At 52.7% G+C, this 12,283-nt stretch overlaps 3 protein-coding genes across 3 annotated transcripts; 2 read left to right on the top strand and 1 right to left on the bottom strand.

The window, feature by feature from the left end:
* The first annotated feature begins 16 nt into the window (after positions 1 to 16).
* On the top strand, positions 17 to 3,587 carry COCSUDRAFT_27659 (Cys/Met metabolism PLP-dependent enzyme). The gene is made up of 8 exons (XM_005650603.1): positions 17 to 296; positions 452 to 577; positions 757 to 882; positions 1,187 to 1,426; positions 1,702 to 1,851; positions 2,081 to 2,218; positions 2,474 to 2,578; positions 2,804 to 3,587. Exons 1-8 carry the CDS (start codon positions 117 to 119, stop codon positions 2,948 to 2,950), a joined length of 1,212 nt encoding a protein of 403 aa, XP_005650660.1. The 5' UTR covers positions 17 to 116; the 3' UTR covers positions 2,951 to 3,587.
* A 92-nt stretch (positions 3,588 to 3,679) lies between these two features.
* Positions 3,680 to 7,427, bottom strand: COCSUDRAFT_40270 (alpha/beta-hydrolase; the record flags this gene model as incomplete). Its single annotated transcript, XM_005650602.1, has 10 exons — positions 3,680 to 3,874; positions 4,024 to 4,162; positions 4,273 to 4,337; positions 5,452 to 5,568; positions 5,763 to 5,912; positions 6,178 to 6,330; positions 6,439 to 6,549; positions 6,758 to 6,903; positions 7,068 to 7,177; positions 7,402 to 7,427. 10 exons carry the CDS (start codon positions 7,425 to 7,427, stop codon positions 3,680 to 3,682), a joined length of 1,212 nt encoding a protein of 403 aa, XP_005650659.1.
* A 245-nt stretch (positions 7,428 to 7,672) lies between these two features.
* COCSUDRAFT_27656 (DAO-domain-containing protein) lies at positions 7,673 to 12,243 on the top strand (the record flags this gene model as incomplete). The annotated part of the gene is made up of 11 exons (XM_005650601.1): positions 7,673 to 8,032; positions 8,196 to 8,317; positions 8,467 to 8,680; positions 8,951 to 9,124; positions 9,335 to 9,451; positions 9,612 to 9,689; positions 9,830 to 10,040; positions 10,337 to 10,564; positions 10,924 to 11,142; positions 11,446 to 11,654; positions 12,094 to 12,243. The coding sequence occupies exons 1-11, from the start codon at positions 7,892 to 7,894 to the stop codon at positions 12,241 to 12,243; spliced, it is 1,863 nt and encodes a 620-aa protein (XP_005650658.1). The 5' UTR covers positions 7,673 to 7,891.
* Positions 12,244 to 12,283: the final 40 nt, after the last annotated feature.

The raw sequence follows: 12,283 nt of genomic DNA, 5'->3' as shown, positions 1-12,283 counted from the left end.
AGAATTATCGAAAGCTGCATTAATTACCACCGGGATTTGATCAGTACAATTTCAGTGATTATTTCGCAGTGGAAGTTGTCGGCAGGAGCCCTGTAATCGGCGTGCGTTCCAGCGACATGGCGCCTGCTGGATCAAGCCCAATGTCCATTGAAACGGCTGTGATACACACTGGTGTCCCAAAAGTGTTGGGTTCTGCCGTGATGCCGATTTTTCAAAGCGCTACCTACGGGTATTCAGGGGATGGCAATGAAGATCTCGTTGCCTACACTCGCCCTGCTGATTCTCCGAACCATCACGTAAGGCACCCGAAGCGGCCTATCGTGAGATTCAACAGTGTAGTGACCTGTGTCACTTTCTATATCTGCGGTCCGCCAAGTAAATTTGTTGGCTAGGTTCTGTCGCCCTGTCAATGTGTTGAAACCCCATGAAGGCTTGCATCGCGACCCCGCAGGCGCTTGCACGAGCGATCGCAGCGATAGAAGGAACAGAGGGTGCTCTGGTGACCGCGAGTGGTATGGCAGCTATCAGCAGTACGCTGTTGGCCCTCCTGAGGCCGGGCGACCACCTGCTCATCCAGGTAACCACTAGCCTGCTAAGATCCCACACGCACTCAGCAAATCTTGCGCCTGCTCATGACCCTATCCATACCGTATCTGCGAATTTGCTTGCTACGATCCAGCAAGTTTCACCAACTGTTGCTCGCCAAGTGTTTTATTACTTGTCTCAAGTCTTTGTTGAGACCATTCACTTTGGCAGACTGCCACATATGGAGGGACATCTGAGCTAGTGCATCAAGAATTGTCCTCCCTGGGAATCGAGCACACCACTGTGGACCCAGCAGACCCTGGCAGCTGGGAGAAAGCGCTCAGAACAAACACCAAGGTACGTGCAGACCTTCATGTCTCTGCAATGCTCAGAGTGCAGACATTGTCCTTGCCTGTCAGACAGCAGTCCTTCATGGTTCATTGTACACATCTGTAGAATAGGCTTACATGGATGCTTGACTTTAGAAATATATTTGCTGCGCGTGCCAAAGCCACAGATGCTTAACATGCAGACTCCTGCATGCACAGACTTGCACAGAGTCAAGGAAATCGAGGCCACAATATCTTCAGGATTGCAATTTGTTCCAAGGTGGCTTTGCCTGAACTGAATGCTGCAAATGCTGCGGTGGCATCCTGCGCAGGTGTTCTATGTGGAGTCCATCAGCAACCCTCTGATCGGCGTGGCCGACATGGAGGCAGTAGCAGCCTTCTCCCAGCAGCACGGTCTCACACATGTAGTGGACAACACCTTTGCGACGCCAGTGCTGCTCAAGCCGGCGCGGCTGGGCTTCATTGTCATCCACAGTGCCACAAAGTTCCTCAATGGCCACTCCGACATCATCGCTGGGGCTGTCGCCGGCCCTGCCAACTTCATTGCAAAAGTGTGCGCCGGGCAGACGCTCTAAAGATTGGAACCTGGGCAACAGCTCTTGCCAGATGGGATCTGTGAGCGTATTTGTTGCGCCTGGCTTCATGAATTCATTGCAGACAGCTGTCTGCAGTGAAAGTTCAGGACATCCAAAAGCACTTGTCTTGCCCAGCGTGCCTGCTTGTGGCTGCATGCAGACGCTTGCTTTATGTCACCCTTCCTGGCATTGCAATGCTAGAAACTTACTGCAGCACTGCGGCTTTGGCTAATGTTGCAGAAAACGCGCAGGTGAGGGAGAAGATTGTTGTCTATGGGGGCGTCCTTGACCCGCATGCCTGCTTCCTGCTGCAAAGAGGCCTGACAACCCTGGCCCTGCGAGTGCGCCAACAAATCTCCTCTGCACTCGCCCTGGCTAATTTCTTGGAGGAGCATCCCCAGGTGACTGCATATCAAGTCGCAGCTTGCCAAATGCCGTTCATGCCTGCGTCTTTATCCTGCATAACTCCCTCTGGTTCGGGCATCAGAGCTAATCTCTGTCGCATGAGCGGCACAGTTCATCAGAGCCAACCCTGCGAGCTAAGCCGGTCGCCCCAGTCCTGATGAGTGGACGCTCCCAGGAATGACATTACTCCTGGTTAATTAGGAAAATAAAATTCTGTACAAGCAGGTGGAGAAGGTGAATTACCCAGGGCTGGAGAGTTCGCCCTTCCACGGCCTTGCGAAGCGCCTGTTCAAGGGCTCCGGCGGGGGAGTGCTGTCATTTGAAGTGAAGGGCGGCCCAAGTGCTGCACAGGCCCTGCTGAAGGTATGCCAACGGGAAGAGACAAGTGCAATAGCTTGCTGTTTGGCATCAAGTGCAAGCAGTCGAGTTTCAAAAGGATAGAAGACTTTTCATCAGCTGCTGGAGCAATTAAAATTGCCTCTCGTTGCAATACTATGTTGCAGCTGCTTGGCAACTCGTCACCATATTAGAACATCCAGCTGCCGGGGCATCTCACAGTGACCGTATGTCTGATTAGGTAAGCGATATGAAACACACTCAATTCACTTGTGCATGCAGGCACTGAAGCTGCCGCTGATAGCTCCCAGTCTGGGCGGGGTGGAGTCCCTGATCACCATGCCATCTTTCACATCCCATGAAGCTTTGGGGGTGGAAGGCCGCAAGGTAAGTTCATTTCTGTGCAGTGCCTGATCACGTAGATTACAATAGATTCTGGACTGTGAGGCAGCTGAGCATAACAACTCGCTTGCGTGTGCACGTGCAAGTATGGTCACCTCATGAGATCAGGTTCATGCAGTGATCTGGGCAATCGGGCCATGCATGCAGAAATGACATGATGCATGTGATACTTATTTGCCGGCTTCTGAGGGCTTGATCTTGATCGTGCAGGCTGCAGGAATTTCCGAGTCACTCATCAGGCTTTCGGTGGGTATCGAGGGCACAGAAGATCTCATTGCAGATTTTGCACAAGCCTTGGGTGCAACTGCAAATGGCAACGCCAACAATGGTGCCCTTACAAGCTTGAAGGTTTCCTGATAGAGCAGACTCCTGTCCCAACAATGACAGATTGCAGCCAATTGGCCGCTTCTTTCATGGCATGTGTCCTGTGAGGTACAAAAGGGCTCAAATTTGCCGCATGACAAGGTCTGCCACATTGCTGTGTATTAATTATCCCAAACGTCCACAACGAGCGCAGTGCTGCCGCAGCGGCTAGTCCTGTACTGACTAAACTCTTGGAGCACGTGCACCTTCTCTTTACAGACTGAGTATTTCAAGTTGACGTTTGAGACTAAGTTTAGATGTTCAGCCACATGTGCACAGTGAGAAAGCACCAGGCTACTGATCTAGCAAAAAAATTCCGGTCACGTTATAAAAAGTGGACGTTGAGAGAAGCGCCTCTCTTGCTTTTCACAGGTTCCTCAGCAGTGCATACCACCAACATTATCATACATTCTTGCTTTCTCTGTCGCGGATGGAGGGATGTCTCAAGCAGCATGCAGAAGCTTGAGCTGGCCAGTGTTCAGGCCATGCTTTCTGTGTTCTTGTAGAGGCAAGCCCTTCACAGTGGCCCACAGAATGCTCAGTGTATCCCCATGGGACACCAGCAGAATGCTCTTGCCTTTGTTGCTCTCCTCCAAGGTGGCAAAGAGGGATCGCACGCGCTCTGCAACCTGAGGAAACGCTCGGGGATAAATAAGTCATGCATGGGGTTCCATGCTTGTGACTTCCAGATGACTCATGCCAGACAATATATGGGCAGTTGACCTAGCAATACAGAATCTTGAAGGAAACGCGCAAGGTAGCTCCAGTGTGTTCTATTGCTACCTGTTCGACGCTCTCCCCTCCTCCACTGGGGACTGCTGACAGATCTGCTGCATCCACTTCCCACACCTTCTGGTAGTTGCTGTCTGACTGCAGCTCATACTCCCCAAAATTCCGCTCTATCAGCTCTGGCACCACCTGACACATACATGGAACGACTTGTTGTCATCTCTGGGATTTTGCTATGTTCCAAACAGAAGTCTTGACTGGAAGATGCATGCGCACAGCTAATTGTGCTTGCATGCATCACGCCTATGGAGCAAACAAATACTTTGTGGGAATTGTACCTGGAATTGAGAGTCTGTAGTGTAAATACCGAGCTCCTCTGCCACAATCACTGCAGTGTCCAGGGTCCTGGTGAGGGGAGAGCAGAAGACCTTGACATCCGCAATATCAGTGGCCGCCAGCTGCTGCTTCAGCTCCTTCCTACATGTGAAGAGAGGTGCGCTGTGAGTTTTACAAGGTGTGCGTGGTGAAGAGCGAGGATCATAGTAGGTGTCACTGACTGGCCTTGGAAGGTTCGTTGAGAAAATTACCCTGCCTCCTTAGCTTGCTGCCTTCCTAAATCGCTCAATCCATATCTTGGTGGTACGCCGTTTTCCTGATGTAGCAGAAACAAAAAGTCAGTGCACACCATCTTGATCTGCTGTGCTCTGGAAGGTGCATCGTCTCTCACAATCTGCTGCCTATCAATTTGGATATTTCTGGGTCAGAGATTGTAGACAGATCTCACCACTGTGCTGACGATTAATCCTGCATCATTTGCTTTGCTGCGTCCATGCCTCAGAACCCTGCACGTGGCCAACCTCGTCAGATAAATAAAGTTGAAAGATCGCATCAGTCCACTGCAGATGGAAGGTATACTCACCAGTAAGAGTTCTGAAGTTGTAACGCCATTGCGATGTATACTTTTTGCAAAGAGGGACCAGCTTTGCCAGGAGGAAACTGGACATGATGCTCATGCCAAGTTTGGCTTCATAAAGGTCGATCATGCCACCATTGCATAGCATGTGACAGCATGGTGACAGAGCTCATGTTCACCCCAAAAACTTGCCAGTTGAGGCGGCAAGGTATTTCAAGCAGACAATTTTGGGTTCAAAACAAGATCTACACACTCGTATCGGGACTCCAATGGCATTTACCGGCCGCCGTCGGATCATCATGATAGCAAAGCCGCTGATGCGAATTCTGCAAGCTGAAAATTTGAAACTCGATCCAATTAAGCTAAACAGAGCGCTCTTACAAGCTCCTATCTAGCGCAGTATGCTGTACGACATTACACCGCATGTTGGCACCCCAGGCCCGCGCTCCCAGTAATTGTAATTGCGCGCAGCCCTAACTTAGGTTGCATGCATGCAGCCTTCCCATTGTTTAGGTCCAACAGATGGAGAAAGTTTTGGCAGATCGCATGTTCTACAATTGATATTTTCCATTCTGTATTGTTTGAATGACCTCTTGTGCAGCTGCAGTCGCAACAGCCCCTGCCTTGGCCTTAGCCTCAGCTTGTGTTCAAGAGGTTGTGTACAGTGCACAACCGTGCATCTAATTAGTAGGTTATAACCGGTGTTTCTATCCAGTGTTTCTATCCAGTGTTTCTAACAAGGTTCACCGAGCCATGAATTTGGTGTCACTGGCCTTCCTGCCAACGTGCGGGAGCATCCAGAGTGTGTCCGTCTGACTCAGCGTGTGAGCCACGCGATGATGCTTTGCAGGACGTGCTCGCGTTCAGGGCTCATCAGCACCTCATGGCGAGCGCCCTCCACAGTCAGCAGAGTTACATCCTTGCTTTCGACCGCACCCAGGAAGCCCTTGAGTTTGCCGTAATCGCATGCCTGCACGCATCAAAGTAGGGCCTTGATAGCTGAGGGAATCAAATTGCTTGAAAGTATCAAGCAGCTGAACGCCTGCAGCTCCCGCTGACAGAGACCATTGATCTTTGCATTATGAATCCTCACATCTGTTGGAACTTTACAGGAAGGCACCCAAAATGGTGCACGCAGCAGTGCATTTATTCAGCTGCCAGCACCTTGTCGATTGGACTCATGGCGGCAAATATGGGGAGGCTGACGTGGCCCTGCATCTCCTTGATCTGTGCAAAGCCGTCCAGGAAGCAGCGCGCCGTGCACACGCGCAACCTTGCCAGATCCATGAATGGATCGGCCTTCAGCTCCTCCCTCTGTCATGCACCGCCCACATTCGTTCTTGCTGTGCATGCATTGTTTCAGCTATACTGACCTTTTGATCTTGGTCTTACCAATTATGGCCAGAGAGCCAACATCATGCAGAATGCTATGGACGCTTGAACCCATCCAGTACTCAAAAGGCACTCAAGAGAACAGGATCATTCCTTTGATCCTTGCTTAGTAAGAATAGTTATGGTGGACAACATGGGACCAAGCCCAAAGACTCTAGTAAGTAGTGACAAGGGCAGGGTTCCCAACCTTTTGAAGGTCCTCTGTGACCATGTCAAGTGTCGGCTGGGGTACAATGCGCCAGCCGGGAATCAAGGGCGCAATTACGCTCTGCACAGCTGACATGACGCGCAGCACAAGCGTGCGCGGGACATCGATCGCTGGCGACAGCAGCAAGAGACCCTGCATCCAGCGCAGTCATTTTGAACCGGCCACCATTAATCTATTCAGCAGCCCTTTGGGAATGGCCAATCATTGCAACATGTTATAAGTGGACAGGATGATGCTCACCGCCCAGATGGAAGGGACCTTTCTGACAGTAAGCACCGACACCATGCCACCCATGGACACCCCAGCCATGATCAGAGGCGCTTTTGGGTCTCGATGCCGGTCTACGACTTCCTGCACAATACAAAGAGGTGCAATGTCAGTGCAAGGGGTACAGGTCTTGACTCTGAAGCGCTCAGCTTCTGGTCAACTTCCAGGAGTTCATCAAGACGCGCACGTGCATGCAGGGCAATATAGACGAGCAGTCTTTTTCAGTGAGCTGGTCCGAGAATGGCATGTTGAATAGCGACATCATCTTGCGCAAGAGGAAGCATCCCGGCACCTTCAGGAAGCTGTAGACATCGTCAACCAAGTGATCCACAGAGGTGATGTAGGCGCGACATCTGGCGTCCAGCGGTCCTGATCTCCCAAAGCTGTGCGCGTCAAATGCAAACACCGAGATCCCTGCCTTCTGCAGCTCCCTGAAGTCTGCACATTCATACCATGTCCAGCACACACTCCTTGAATATCACAGCGCAAACTGTACTCAGGCTGCTCCACCGCCCAACACAGAGCTGTAGCCAGGACAGGTTCTGGGGTGCATGCTGGACAATAATCAAGCACAGCAGCTTTTTCGATCCATCCTGACATACCTTCTTCATAAATACCCGAGTGGGCGCCATATCCATGATGGAATACCACTGTACTCCTGGAAGTTGCACCAGCTGGTACAAGATAGGCTCTGTAGAAGAGCTTCTGGCTCCTGCATGGGCAGCAGATCTGCAAACTCATACGTGCGTTACTAGAGTGAGAATAGAGTATGATGTTGAAACTAAGTCTCGTGGCTCTGCAAGATCCAGCGGCATCGCCGAAAGCACTTCTTCGTGCTGGAAATCATCGCCCGCCAGGTGATGAATTCCAGCGGAGCAAATTAAAGCAGATCAATAAGCAGCCGCTTTGCTACACCATCTGTCTGGTGTAGGTCACCTGGAATTGGTGAAAGTTCCTTCCATGTGACTTGGTGTCAACACCCCTTATTGCTTGGACCTGCGGCCTCTTTATCTACCTCGGCAGCTGCGGACGCATTATATAATCTTTTCAAGCATACGAGATCATCAGAAGCTCAGCTACTCCAAATGTTTGCGTCCGTGCGGCAGGGAAGCGCAGTCCAATGTTGTTGGCCTACGGGGATTAGTCACCATCATGCAATGCCATGCACACATTTCACTTTCTCACTCCTGCCGAAACCAAACGCACAGTTGCAGAAAATTTTGGCGATTCCTGCACGTCATCGCGATTGTTGTTTAATCAAGGACACATTGTAGTACGGGAGCTGAATTGCAGCATTAGGATGGGTGCATGGTCCCTCAATGAACGCAGCCCAGTAGTCCCCTCACGGTGTTGGGGCTTTTGATTTCTGTCCGACGTACGAAACGATCCTGCAAGAGTAGAGCTCGGATTGGAGCATTGCCTGATCATGTCGAGATTTCGCACCCTTGTGCGCGGAGGACTCGTGCTCGTTAGTGCAGGTGCAGGTGCTGCGGCTATATCAGCATTTTACAACTCTAAAAGACCTGATGCAGCTCATCAAACGGCAGGATTGTTCCTCTTGGACGAGGTGAGACAGACACATCAAACACCCTACCCCGATGCCTTAAAATCTGTTGCGACTCCTATATTGCAACTGCTTATCTCCATCGCACATAGAACGATATTTCAAGCACATCGTCAAGTTACAGAAGGATCCATACCCCTCTGACAATACAAGTACTGGTGTTCAGGTTCCGTCCAGACAGCAGCAGCTTCAGCACCTGGCAAATGGAACGGCGGACAATCCCTACGATCTCCTCATCATTGGAGGTGGAGCCACCGGCACCGGTTGTGCAGTGGATGCCGCTACCAGGTCTGGTCAAGACACCGTCATCACCATCACACTCACTAAGCGCTTTGCTTTCTGCTTCAACCTGCCAATTCTAGCGTGCCATACCTGGCTTTCTTACGGTAATAGATGATATCCTGGTGCTTCTATATCATATGGCCACCTGTAAACAGGGGTCTGCAAACTGCACTGGTGGAGAGGGAGGACTTTGCTTCGGGGACCTCCTCCAAAAGCACAAAGCTAGTGCATGGGGGCGTGAGGTATTTGGAGAAGGCAGTGTTCAACCTGGACTACGGGCAGCTCAAGCTTGTCTTTGAGGCCCTGCACGAGCGCAAGCGCCTGCTGCAGAACGCCCCCCACCTCAGCAGTGCATTGCCCATCATGACGGTGCCCTTTATTTTACTCTTGTTGCAGCTGTCTCCTGAGTTGAAGATGCAGAAACCCACGTGTGACAGTCATGCATGTTGCGTTTCCTTGCCCAAGCAATATGGTAGACCCAATTAACTAGAGCGAAAGCAAGTGCACATGTCCTTTGGCAAAGGCATGCATACCATCAAGTCATGCATGCCCCAATCACAGCATGACAATAAGTCTAGAGATTCCAGCATTCCGAATGGTGCATGAGAGTGAGGCTGAGATGGGTGAGTTGCTTTGCAGCCGTGCTACAAGTGGTGGGAGGTGCCCTACTACTGGGCGGGGCTCAAGGCCTATGACTTGGTGGCGGGCACACAGGGCCTCACCCTGTCGCGCTACACCACACCGGCCGAGTCGCGCCGGCAGTTTCCCACCCTCGCCAAGCACGGCCCTGACCACAGCTCCCTCAAGGGCACGGTGAGAGCCCTTGCACCTTCTCTCTCAAGGGCACGCTTGAGCGCATTCACAATAGGAGTGACTCTATTTCCAGGAATGTCCAGCTGCAATGGCACTGCATGGCATGCGCCAGAGCGTCTGGCACTGCCTTGATCAAAATCTGCATGCTGAATGTGGTTGCAACCGTGTGGAGTGAGGATCTGGGACATGAGGTGTATGTGCTTCATGCAGATTGTGTACTACGATGGGCAGTTTGATGACTCGCGGCTGAATGTGAGCCTCGCCTGCACGGCGGCCATGGCTGGAGCAACGGTCCTCAACTATGCAGAAGTGACCCGCGTCATCAAGGTGAAATGCTGCATGGGTGACTTGTTGAAGAGATGGCCAACTGGCCAGGCCGTCCTAGATCCAGTGAGGCCACCTGTGAGCCACATTGTGCCTTCTCTTTGATCAGATCATGCATGAAGTACACGATTCTATTCTAAGTCAGACCTGATATGCATTGCAGGACGAGACTGGGCGAGTTGTCGGGGCCACTGTGAAGGATGTGCTTGGGAGAAAATCACATGATGTATACGCTCGCCAGGTACGCTTCTGCATCCTTCTTGCCTGCATGCATAGTCGACCTGATAGTGCCCGGATTCTTTGTACAATTTAATTGGGAAGTGTGCTCTCTTGATGCATAGTGGCTCGTGTCTTGAGTTTTCCTGCCTGCCATTGTTTCAGGTGATCAACGCAACTGGGCCCTTCTCTGACGGCATCCGGCACATGTCAGAGCCCGAGGCGCCCAAGATGATCATGGCGAGCGCGGGCGTGCATGTGACCCTGCCGGACTACTACTCCCCGGATCACCTGGGCATGATTGTGCCCAAGACCAAGGATGGCAGGGTGGTCTTCATGCTCCCCTGGCTCGAGGCCACCATTGCAGGCACCACTGGTGAGGCCCCCCTTCCACTTAACAGTTCAGTTTGGCAGACCACTGTGCCTCAACTACCCTTCAATGCCTTTCCTTAGTTGAGTGTTTCAGAAATCCTGGCTTGTGGCCAACACACACACAAAAAATCATAAGCCGCAGACGAGCCCGAATTTGCGCAACTGCTATACTAAGCAGGATCATTGCTGTCAAGGGCATCATTCACATGCCGCTGACATTCACCTGATGTCATCAGCTGATGCACTGATAGATCCAGCAAGTGCTGCCAGAGTGATTGGGACCTGTCTCCTGTTGCGCAGACAGCAGCTCGGAGATCACGATGCGGCCGCAGCCGACGGAGGAGGAGATCCAGTTTATCCTGGACGCCATCTCCGAGTATCTGACAGTGGAGGTGCGCCGCAGCGACGTGCAGAGCGCCTGGAGCGGGCTGCGGCCCCTAGCTGTCGACCCCAATGCGAAGGACACTGCCTCTGCCTCGCGGGACCACATTGTCACCCAAGACCCCGACGGCCTCATCACTGTTACAGGTGGGCGCTTGGTGTACCAGCACGAGATGGGCGTTTCACTGTGACACGCGGGTGGTCTGTGCTCCGTTGGGCATCCTTCATATGGCCAGGAGCTGCTGTCATGACAGGATGCGATATGCGGGCTGCAACAGTGCAGGATCATTTTCCATGCGCCCTCAGATTTTCCGGCTTATCCCACATGCAACTTGCATGTTCTACTCTTTTTGTGTGTAGCAATGTACTCTGCAGCTGAGGAGCACCAAAATATCAGGATGCAACAGCTGAAAAGTCTGCATGTATTCCATGCATGCATGCATCTGATCTCCATGAATTCCTTTGCACAGCCGTTCGAGGAGTCTGACTTGCAAGCATTCCGGCAGGCGGCAAGTGGACGACCTACCGGCTGATGGCAGAGGATGCGATTGACAAGGCGCTGGCGACAGGGCGGCTGCACGCGGCCGGCCCCTGCCGCACGCACAACCTGCCTCTGGTGGGCGCCGCCGGATACACCCCCGCGCTGTTCACGGACGTTGCGCAGCACTACAAGGTCCCCCATCGCCCGGGTGCCATTGACACCAGTGTTGCGCGCTACCTCGCAGGTGATCTGCTCTTCCCAACTCGATGTGCCTGCGCCCAGCAAAATTGGAGGGTCTTCACTGCGTTTCGAAGAGAACTGTCTGTGGTAGAAGGAAAGGCTAGTCTTGAAAGCATGGCACGATTTCCCAGGATGTTGTTGGGAGACAAGCTTGTGCAGAGGAGGACAAACGTGAGGGCGAACACTGCTGCGCCAGGGTTGGGAGCAGGATTGGCAAACATTGTGTTTGAGGTGATGGGCACGCACTTAAATAATGCTGTGGTGCAACGTATGCTGCCTTGACTAATGTGACGAATGGCGGGCGCAGCCGCGTACGGGGACCGGGCCAAGGTGATAACGCACATAGCGGAGGAGAAGAAGCTGGGCAAGCGCCTGGTGCGTGGCCACCCCATGATCGAGGCGGAGGTGGTCTACGCGGTGCACAACGAGTACTGCGAGCACCCCGAGGACTTCATCGCACGCCGCACGCGCCTCGCCTTCGTCGACACCGCCGCTGCGGAACAGGCACTGCCCAAGGTGTGTGTCATAATCGCCAGCCTGACCCCGCACCCCTGTTTTGCAAGCATCTCTGGGCCTTCGAGACAAGCACATGTGTCATACCTGGTACCCATGCTCTGCAGCCACATCTAAGACTTCTGTTGTCCTTGGGGACAAGCGCAGCGTTTCTGCATGCGTGTAGCATCCTGGCCGGCTTGATTTGGTGGAGGACGATGGCTGGATCCTGTGTTATCCGAGGGGATGTTACTGTGCAGTTCTGAGATGGCAGAGCATCTGTTCAAACCTGATGCACGGCGTGGTCGAGCGCAGAAGGGTTACGACTGGTGGGAGATGTGTCTTTGTCTGTATGCTCACTCCTCAGATGAGACCTTGATTCTTCCACCCAATCACATAACGTGCAAAGCAGCGGTGCCGTGAAGACAGTCCATGGAGAGATGTGCATGTGGGGCATGCGCAGATCGTGGAGCTGATGGCGAAGGAGAAGGGCTGGTGGTGGGGCAGGCGCCGCGCAGAGACCAAAAGGGCGCAGGACTATCTGGCAACCTTCCAGAGCCGCCCTGAGCCGGCCGGGGGTGTCACAGTTGGAGACAGCCCCAGCGCTCCCTGAAATGCCATGTGCAGAGACACCTGCGGCGCACTGATGGCAG

This window comes from Coccomyxa subellipsoidea (assembly GCF_000258705.1).
Source record: "Coccomyxa subellipsoidea C-169, whole genome shotgun sequence".
NCBI lineage: Eukaryota > Viridiplantae > Chlorophyta > Trebouxiophyceae > Coccomyxaceae > Coccomyxa > Coccomyxa subellipsoidea.
The sequence above is the reverse complement of the archived record's forward strand: the minus strand, read 5'-3'. Positions and strand labels throughout refer to the sequence as shown.

Coding starts and splice junctions, on each gene's coding strand:
- COCSUDRAFT_27659 (XM_005650603.1), top strand. CDS start 117: ATGGCGCCTGCTGGATCAAGCCCAATGTCCATTGAAACGGCTGTGATA. Junction 1,852..2,080: donor TCTTGGAGGAGCATCCCCAG/GTGACTGCATAT, acceptor CTGTACAAGCAG/GTGGAGAAGGTGAATTACCC. Junction 2,579..2,803: donor TGGGGGTGGAAGGCCGCAAG/GTAAGTTCATTT, acceptor TTGATCGTGCAG/GCTGCAGGAATTTCCGAGTC.